At 36.5% G+C, this 10584-nt stretch overlaps 1 protein-coding gene across 4 annotated transcripts; it reads right to left on the reverse strand.

Moving 5' to 3' along the window:
* Window positions 1–238: 238 nt before the first annotated feature.
* LOC104589618 (vacuolar protein sorting 38-like) lies at window positions 239–9260 on the reverse strand. Of its 4 annotated transcripts, XM_088902179.1 has the most exons (10): window positions 9006–9260; window positions 8832–8922; window positions 8695–8757; window positions 4834–5039; window positions 4424–4630; window positions 3441–3621; window positions 2859–3001; window positions 2403–2630; window positions 804–845; window positions 239–691 (listed from the first exon to the last, which is right to left on the reverse strand). In XM_088902179.1, the coding sequence occupies exons 4-10, from the start codon at window positions 5011–5013 to the stop codon at window positions 584–586; spliced, it is 1089 nt and encodes a 362-aa protein (XP_088758305.1). In that variant the 5' UTR covers window positions 5014–5039; window positions 8695–8757; window positions 8832–8922; window positions 9006–9260; the 3' UTR covers window positions 239–583. The 4 variants fall into 4 exon arrangements, with proteins under 4 accessions (XP_088758305.1, XP_010246286.1, XP_088758306.1 ...); XM_010247984.3 differs by lacking the exon at window positions 804–845; XM_088902180.1 differs by lacking the exon at window positions 9006–9260 and having other exon boundaries at window positions 2859–2956; window positions 8832–8999.
* Window positions 9261–10584: the final 1324 nt, after the last annotated feature.

The raw sequence follows: 10584 nt of genomic DNA on the forward strand, positions 1-10584 counted from the left end.
CCTGGCCCAGCCCAAGCCCGCAGCACGGCACAGGCCCGCACAAGCTTGGATCGTGGGCCATGTCGGGCCGACCCCAAACTTTTCACTGGGGGGAGCACGGCAAGGCCGCACTTTGCACGGGCCACCCACGAGCCGTGCCGGCCCGCTTTACACCTCTACAAGTGAATACTAAAAAGAACAGCACCTAATCAGCTTTCCCATATAAAGTCTGCACTAAACTCAAATTGTAACATGAGTTGACTAAGTGGACAAGGATTTACTTCAAAAATTTTGTCAACATACACGTTCAAACAATATACTCGTTTCAAGATTAAAAATGTTTAATGTACCCCATTTACAGACGTAAAAGTAAAACCAAATAGTATTTTACACAAAAAAGGTTATTAGGAAACATATCATCACATTTATACATATGAGGCATCTCAATTCTCGCAGAGCTCTATAACCAAGGTGTTATCATCATCATCATCGAAGGCTTATCCCAACTATTTGGGGTCGGCAGAGAAAAAAAATCAGCTCAGTTATCGACAAAGTTGTCAGCAGCATTAGCAGTCAGAGTGAATACTTCGAATGTCATGTCACTTTATATTTCCTGAGATTGTATAGTCCTTAACAGCTCATTTAAATTTGCCAGTACTTGGCGTGGCCCCAAACTCATAAGCCCAATAGAATTCAAGAGTTGCTCTAAATCCTGCATGAAAAAGGCGAGCATGAGACCCATAAATGGCAAGGTTATATAATGTCATAATTTTATCTTAAAACATGTGAGGAATTGATCCTGTAACTCAAGGCGATTGACATACGGCATCAATCATGAGGTAGTCAGCGCAAGTCCAACTTACCCACTGAAATAAAGATAAAAAATATAAAACATAGAATCAGATGTAGCTCATCGGAATCAAATGGAGGACAAATTTGAAAAAGAAACCTGAAATCCATATAGATTTCTTGAAGACTCAACATGGTGATCCTGGCCTATGTTTAAAGAAAATTTATGATATTCTTCACCAATATTCTTAACAGATCCTTGACAGGAAACAAAATCCAGAGAGCCTAAGGCGGTGTTTGGCATTGATGCCGTTGCTTCAGAAAATGGCTCTACATCTGTGCCACATCAGAAAAAACGGTGTGCCAAGAAACACAGCCTTTGTTTGGAATCATTGCTCCGGAAAACGGACAGGAATTGGAATTCGGGAAAGTGTGGCTCGAGAATGTCGAATTTGGTGTTTTCTCATTTTCGGAACCGTTGCTGCCAACTGTACCATGACATGGCATCATGTAAACCATCGGATATGTGGACCAATGCTGAAAACAATTATAGAGCACTGATACCAAATAAAACCAGTGCCTTTCCCCAGAAAATATTCTATGTGGCAGCATCAATGCCAAACAATAAAAAGAAGGCATTTTCTCAGAAAACGGTGCAGCAGATACAGCACTGTTTTCTCAGATAACAGCTCTGAAGCAACACATTGTTGCCAAACACCAGCTAAATAATAATAGCTAGATGAGCAGCAGCAGCCATAGTTTTCAAGAAACCAAAGTGAGTCTGCTAGGCGACAAGGAAGCACCTTGTTGCCTAGTCGCCTAGGCGATGATATTTTTAGTAAAAAACATATATTCTAGGGTAGTTCCGTAGGTTTCATAACCATATTTCCTTAAATAATCATCCATAATTTTCATAAGAAAAGTACAAACCTCATGTTAAAGTACAGAAAATCAACATATTCATAAGAAAAAGAAGAAAGAAAAGAAAACTCAAAAAAAAAATATGAGGGCTGAACCCCTATTTTGTTATAGGAAAAGAAGAAGAAGAAGAAGAAAATACAGCATTTAGCGATATTTGTGTTGATTAAACCAGTGTTTTAAAAGCACAAGGCGCAAAAAAGACGCAAGGGTCAATTTGTGCCCAAGGCACAAGGCGAGGTGCATGCCTTTTTGAAGCAAGGCACCAAAAAAAAAGCTAAAAATTCAAAAAAAATGTCAGAAATTTCAAAAAATGCAAAAAAATCAAAAAAAAAATAAACATAATATTAATAAAAAATATAAATTTAAATTTACTGGAGCAGAGTAGAACCCCCTATTTGGTAATGAATATTTTAGTTTAATGATGCCTATTTTATAATTATAATATCAAAAAATTAGGAATATAAAAGTATTTTATAACTCTATGTACAAAACTACTTGGCAATTAGGCAAGGCAAACCTCCAAGGGTGCCTTGTCGCCTAGGCGTCGACTTGAAAACTATGGCAGCAGCTTCTAACATGGGGTTTACTAACATTTCTGGTATAACAAAGGCCGACTATTTTTCACTCCAGGAAACACTAGAAACATTCCACGGCAACTTTACCAAACAACAACAAGAAATAAAGAGATGACAAACTAGAAAAAGCACACACACCTTGTTCAACAAGAATATAGCATAAGTTGCTCTCGTTGTATCTTGGCCTTCTAGAAAGAGAGGAAATTCTGTTGGCTTAGGATTTGTTGAAGGTAGTAAACTTGATGTTGAATCGGATGGCATTGGTTCAACTGAAGGTGCATGATCAATGATATATGAACGTGAACCTCCCAAGCGGAGAGAGTACCTCAAAGGAACATCTAAATAAGAGGCAATAAGTGAAACTGCCTGCAAGACAACCAAAATGATGAATTTTTATTCTGCATAGAATTTGGACCAGAGTTCATGGACAGATTTCTATGAAGGGGCCCAAATGAGTCATGAATAAAAGGAGAAACATTGAAAAGTCAAAATCTTCTACATCTGGAAAATTAGCATGGTTTGAGAATTAAAAACTACTAACAAGAAGAACGCTTAATTGGAATTACATCATATGAAGTAACATAAAAAACTTACATGTGCAACATGTCCCAGAGCACCAGCAGATTTCAGAAGTTCCTTCTTATCATTGAAAAGACTCATCTTCTTTAAAGGGAGTGAAGTCAATTGCAGACCTGAAATGGTCAAGGGTCCTGGATTATGAGGTGTTGCAGATTTCCCTGCAAAAGTATATATTTTAGTACTTGTCTTCAATGCAGTGGAACATGATGAAAAGTTGCTAAGCATGACCGATTAAAGGATTATTTCTTTGGAAATCAGGAAATTATGAGCACAGATACACTGCCCATGAGACTTCAGGCAGGTATATATTTTCGTATCCCTTCCCACATAATTAGCCGTTCCCTGTTGTTCATTTAAGAACTACCCAAATAAAAGGGCTTTCTTTACCCAATCATCATGGAGCAGTTGGGAGTAGACTACACAATAAAGAGATGGTGTAGTAACAAATAATATCAAGACCTTTCAGCACCAACTAAGATGCTACCTCGAAGACTCCTGGTCATCCAGAACTCTTTCACAAATGATCTTTTTTTTCCATATCAACTCTTAATGAAAAATGAATAACCTTTAAAATTTCACCACGTATGAAAATACTACCTGATTTACTGTTGTTAGAAGATGAATTAGGCTTTTCCACATATGTTGATTCAGTTAAGGGCTTTACAGGGTAAAGAGTTGAAACTTGGGCTATCATATATTGTCTCCTTTTCTTTAGCATCATCAGCAAATTTTCTAGATGAATATAACCTCTTTCTCCAGCTAATAATCTATTTGCCTCCTGCAACCAGAACTTGATCAGATTGTCTGCAGCAGCAGTGTTTATTTTCAACCATGATAGCAAATGAAGCAAAAGAAACTAAATTAATTTTGTAGTCTCTTAGTGCTTGCTTTCACTATTTTTCCAATATGTTGCAAGTCTACAATTGACATTATAAAGGATAGTGATATATTTAAACTTGTTACAGGTGATGTTCTAGTCATCACATTCAAATGCATAGAAATTGTTATTAAATAAAAACATCCCATCCAAAACCCAAACAAAGGGACTGGAAATCCAGGGCTGTCTGGTGTGGGTGGTGCTTTAAGGGATAATGGTGGTAACCTCATTCTTAGCTGTCTGGTGTGGGTGGTGCTTTAAGGGTAATTCCATAAGAATTGAATTGCAACCTCTAATTCAAGGGTTGAAATTCAGGGTCTTAGAGATGTAGTGGTGGAAGGAAACTGCCAACTTGTCATCCATTGAATGCAGGCACAACTTATGACCCTCTGCCAATTCAGGCCACTGGTGAGGCTTAGCTACTTCCCTAGGAGCAACTCCCTTGTCCTGGTTGGCGCGCTTCTTTTTCTAGTGAGCAGTTGGGCTTGTTCTTTTAATGAAAGCATTCAGTTATTTATCAAAAAGAAAGCACAGAAAGGGAAAAAAAAGTTGGACACTGCTTAAAAGATTAATAATTAACAATAGCAGGAGAATAAACATAGTATCTACCTCCTATAAACAACTTACAAAATGTTTAAGCTGGACAGACCAAAACATCCATATCACCATAGAAACTCAACATTAATTGTCAAATGTCAATTACCTGCACTTGCTTACTAGCCATAGAAAGAACTTTTGCAGCAACCAGAAGTGATCTAATTTCAATAGTAAGCTCCTCTTCTTGGTTCCTTAAACCCTCTGCAACAACCTTTGAGTGCATCAACATATTTCCTATCACCAACTTCTGAGCCTCTAGTTTTTGGCGCATTTCCTCAAGCTCATTTGACCTACTTAGAGATTCTGATCTTACCTGCTCATCATTTTGTTCCCCACAAACCAGCAGGATGATCAATAAAATCCTAGAATTTCAACAATGAGAGATTAAGAAAAAGACACTAGATTTTAAAAACAAACTTCCACTCTTCACTGAATTTTTTGAAAATAGAGAATAAAATCCCTAGTTTTTGAGACCAAAGCACAATTGAAGATGTCAAATTGGATGTAATGCCCTACCTGGATAAGTGACTCGAGCTTCTGTTGAAGAGAATTCTTATTCTCCTTAGCTTTGATGAGTGCAGATGATAAACTCCATAATCGAGCAAGTTCCTGCTCAAAATCTTCCCATTGAATGATCTTCAAATTTGCAGCTTCTTTCGGATTTTCCTTTGAAGAGGAAACTTTCTCAGGTTCCATAGCAATGAGAGCTAAATAAGTAGAACCTGCAAATTCAAGATCATGGACAAACATCATCATCTCTCTGGTTGCAATTAGGTTTGATGATCATCAATCCATTAATAGAGAAATGCAGCAATGGTGATATTTTATTAAATAATGAGATGAGAATGCCTCATTAGAGAAGGAAGAAAAAAAGAAAAATTATTCTTTGTTTTAAGTCGCAAACTAATAGGAATACTGTCTCCAATCCACTAGATAGGGTAACTCTCTAGATAGGTCATGTATAATGCATTACATCTCTTAGTCCATGTCATCTCTGCACTGCCACATATTGGAGTTTTGCACTGCAGATGACAAACATCATCATCTCCAATCCACTATATTGGAGTTTTGCCACATGACAAGGGGTTAATCAGGTTACACATTGTATTGGTGGGTCACCAATACACGGAATAAAGGACCTATGGGGTTTTGACCTATTTCAGGGGGTAGACAGGCCTAAGACCAGCTGTCCCCTGACCTATTTATGAAAAAACCTAAAAAAAGGAGTTGCACAAGTTTCAAAGTACTGATACACCCTTCCACCATATCAGGGTGTATCTATATTTTTGAACCCTGCTCAGAAGTGTTTAAAGGTAATCAGATATGCCGTACCTAGGAAGGGGATCCCTTCTATAGAGGAAGAGCCCCAGCCAACGGAGTAACAGTCTCCCTAATCAGCCCACATTCCTTGTCCTAAAGGGTCACAATAACGATCCATTTGTAGGGTCACCGGTTTCCACAATAAATATGTGGCCATTGCTGACCTCCTCATTCGTCACCAGTTATGTCAGTAAAATCCTTTTATTCTTTTTTGACAAGTAACGAAGATATCATTCATTCATTATAAACATAATACCATGTTGGCTGATCTTTGCACCTATTGAACCTGCACCTACATACCCCTAGTTAAGCACTTGAGAAAAGAAAATCCTAGGCTTTTTGAGAAGATAATGAGGAAGCTGAGCCTAGAAAAATGTGCTAAATAATCAAGACGATATCTGCAATATCATGTCATGAACCTATTGAAGAGACAACAGTTGATAATCAATTATATCTGCAGTATCATGATAAGAGAAAGAAAACATAAGCAAGATGATATCTACAAAAGCTCTTCCTTTCCTCCTATGCCATGCAGGGTCCTGTATGGTTAGTGTCATCTGTGCATCCATAAAAGTGTTTCAAAATTCCCTAAGATGCTTAAACCTTGAGGCTTATCAAGCACGATGAAGTGATCAACCTCAATTATGAGAGCTACATATAAAAGTATAACAGAAATGCCGCACATCTTGAGAGACACCTTACATTAACAATTTTCAATTCACATAGTAATTGAAGTAGGACTCTCCATTGAAGACCAAGTTAAACTTCAAAGGTGAATCCTAACACATATATACATGCACACATGTTATGATTAACATATTTAGAGTGCTTAAAGCACTTGTGAGTTGTAAGGTATCATTTTACACAAACAAAAAAAATATCTCTTGCTTAAGAGAAAAACATTGGGAATCGATTAAATAAATCAGTTAATTAGAAATTTTTCATGGAATCTAGTTAAGGCCCAATTACTTGCAGTTTCTGATTGCTAGTAGACAAAAGTATCAACTGTAGAGCCTCTCACAGCCTAGCGATCCAAGAATTAGCCTGTGAATATGGTTAATTTTTCGATATAGAACAACTTATGGATTCTTTCTATGGTGGTTTTGTATGATGTCTAATACGGTGAGTCAGGATGAGATGATGCTACCAAGCAGCTGCCCAAGGTAGGTATTCAAACAACCAAAAGAAAGGCATTAACAGTAATAAAATAGAAAATAGAAGAAGTAATTTTGGGCAAAGGACTTGAGATATATTGTTCATTTTTTTCTCTTAAAAAATCCCTTGTAGCAACCAAAACCCTATAACTGCTTCAGTCCACATGATAAAAACATTTAAGAATATAGATAGCATTATAGAATCTGGATTCTAGTTAGAATATAATTCTCAGAAGACAATTGCATTTTTAGTCCAGTTTTTATAGACTTGATTATAGAAACAACCCTGAGAAATGGCTTTTCCGTAGAAACTAAAAGGCCATTTATTAGATTTTGCATCTTCTTTTTATAAAATCTGGAAAGTCAGATTCTGGGTTTTTTATCTTCTTTTTTTATAGAACGCAGAAACTCAGGCTCTAGGTGTCTTCCTTATTCTTTTTTTTTTCCTCTTTTAACTGGTTCGTTGAACAGGGGTTCCACCTCTTTTCTTCCTTCTACTTCTTCATCAACGGCAGGGACTCCGTCAGTACATCATCTTCTTATTCTTCTCTTGTCAAATAAAACAGGAGCTTTCCCCTTTATCATCTTCTTCTTATCCTACCTATTCTAAATTCCTTAAAACAGCCTCTACTCCTTTTCCTAATATTTTATATATTTCCATTAGTACACGATATTTCAACAGATAGCCTGTTTCATGTTGACAATGCAGTAGTAGTTCAAGTGTTTAATAATATAAAGTTTCTTTACAAAGATCTCCATTACTTTATATTGGGTAGCGGTCTTATGAATCTCTCATCGTGTACATATCCTGTAGGTGTGAAGCATATAGCACATGTAGCTTTCCCATAATGCAACATACATTTGTGGATTTTTATTACAACTTTAACCATTATAATATGTTTTTTTTTTATTTTCCTAATGCTGATGTTTATTTATCTCATGGGTATATGTATTACAATGTTCTTGGAGGGCACATACTTTTAATTGTTAGGGAGAGGGGGACCAGACATTATCACTACCCCTGAGGTAAATAAATGCATTAAACGAGAACCCCCTTGTGGCTCAGTGGCTGAAAGCCTGAAACATGACTTTGAATAATAAAACAAGAGAAATTTCACATCAAGGGAGATAAGAAAGGAATTGGCCATCCTTTCTCAAGCCATGGTCTTTCTTCCTGAATATTTCTACACTGTAGCAGTTGGCATGCGGTTATCTTCTAACTGTTCAAAGTCTAGAACTACCACATCTGTTGATGTAGATTACCTATAATTATGTATGCAAATTCAAACAGCTGTCATATATGTACTTTGACAAGGACTGCTGCAAAATATTTACAGGTGCCAGATAGCTTAATAGTTGGTAAAACTCCTACTCACAAACCCACTACCCACTAAACCCACCTTATCCACAAGGAAGAAAAACTAACAAGAAGGGGGGGGGGAATTATTAGTGGGTTCTCCTGAGGTTTTTTTCCTTATCATCCTAATAAGTAATAAGTTCTTATGCTTCATGTATTTTCTTTCCCCATATCAAATTATTTGTGGGTTTCAGTTGTCTTCCATTTCATTCTAATTCTGAGCAAATTACACACATTTCTTTTCAATTGAATCAGACAAAACAGACCTAAGCATGCTTTTCAATTGAATTTCACATTTCTTTTCAATCTGTCTGATTTTTTTATAGGATATCTGTCTGATTGAAACACTAGTTTTTCCATTTATGCAGGAAACAGCACCAATAGTCAAGGTTCCAGTCACACGTTTCTTTTAATTATCTTATATCATCCTTATACAGTCAAGTTGAAAATGTTTCAACTGTTGATACTTCTAAAATACAATTGGAAATTGGATTTAATTAAGCAGCAAAGAGATGGATGAAACTTGAAAAAGGATAAAAACAATACCTTTGCTTTCCTTGCAAATTATCACGCTCAGAAATGAAGATCAATAGGACTGAAGAAGGCGACCTGAAAACGAAGAAGTCAGGACCCTCTCTTCAAAAAGAAAAATCCAACAAATAACGAAGTAGATCAAAGGCAACCTGAAAACGAAGGCAGATCAGAGTTGTCTCTCTGTAAACGAAAGCAGATTTGCCTGAAGACGAAGACGGATCTCTCTTCCAACTAGACGCCCTAAACGAAAAAAAAAAATCATAATGAGAGAGCAGAGATCGAAACGAGAAAAGAGTTACCTCTCAGAAATCGAAGGCAGTTACCTCGACTGAGAATGAAAGCGAAGATTCCTTTCATTTTTGTTGAGAGCAAAATTTGCTCTTATTTTCGATGCAAATCATGGCACATACATTTTTGCATCAAAAAGTGATGCATTTTTCTATCTCTTTTCAATTACAAACATGAACCGAATCGCAAATTTACAACGGTTGAGCATTTGCACTCCTTCCAAAGTTCCAAGTGCAGCCTACTAAATGAAACGAAGGAAACCCACACGAACATCTCTCTTATTTAATTTTGTTTTTCTATCCATGTAAATTCCTTGTGCCATATTTAGGGGTGGCCACGAGCCGAGTTCTTCACGAGCTACTCAAGCTCGGCTCGGCTCAGTTTCAACTGAAGTCGATTTTGAGCTTGAGCCCAGATTACAGGTTCGATTAATAAATGAGTTGAGTTTAAGCCTAATGGAGCTCAACTCGTGAGACTTGCGAGCTGGCTTGAATATATATAGAAAATAATATTAGCTCGAACCGAGCTCAAGCTCGAGCTCTAGTCTTATACTTCCTAGGCGAACTGAACTCGAGCCTCATACTATTCGGCTCAGCTCATATCAAATCCACCCCTAGCTATATTAGGAAAATTTTCGATTAATTATTGAAACCTCCCCTAAAGTTTTTGATTGTTGATATAACCACCCTTGAAGTTTAATAATTACAATCACTTTCTCTGAACTTTGCAACACAATTGTAGATAAACCCCCTTTGGTAGAATCTTCTAAAAATAGGCTTGAAAATGTCTAAAATATCCATGCAATTTGTGAGCATCGGAAAAACTAATTCACTTCGCCACTTGGGTTGAAAATGGAGTCGCTACCCATCAAATTAGGAAATGGAGGTGATGAGACATCCAAGAAAGATTTTTAAAATGCTTCGTTTTAATAGTGACTCCAAAACCCTAGGCACCAATCCAATCAGTTCGGATAAGACTCGGATGGAAGAGGGAAGGGGTAAGGCACCCTTTCCCGGGTCCAATGGGTGGGGCCCACATGAGATACCAAACAAGCAAGAATACTATGAAAAAGAAAAAAGCATTCAATTGACTAACAACATGATAAACAAAACACGTGAAGAATAAAACACCATAAAAGAAACCCTCCTAATTATATTTTTTTATTTTATTAATTATTATTATTTTATTTATTTTTATATTACTGTTATTTTCTTATAGAACTCTATTTATTTATTAATTATTTTTTAATCAAATTTCTTAAATAATTTTTTATATACTATTATGTGATTTTTACAATTTTTTATTTTTTATTATTTTCCTTTTTTTTGTTTTTTCACTGTTTCGCTATCTACTATTCTACTACTCTCCAAGCAGAAAATACCTCTTAAATCTCAAGTTAACTACCCAGATTTGCTAAAACCGATATCACAAATTCTTAACTCCACTATAGGGGTGGACTGAACTATAACATCCCCCTATGCATGGATAAATTAGGTCAAGCATAAAAAGAATAAAAATAGAGAGAATGACAGTTCAATCCATGATCAAAATTTTTAGGCCCAAAGTACAGTTGGGGTAGGTGCTTATCCTACTTTTCCCATATCCTCCAATTTT

This window comes from Nelumbo nucifera, chromosome 3 (assembly GCF_055504915.1).
Source record: "Nelumbo nucifera cultivar China Antique chromosome 3, China Antique-T2T, whole genome shotgun sequence".
Taxonomy (NCBI): domain Eukaryota; kingdom Viridiplantae; phylum Streptophyta; class Magnoliopsida; order Proteales; family Nelumbonaceae; genus Nelumbo; species Nelumbo nucifera.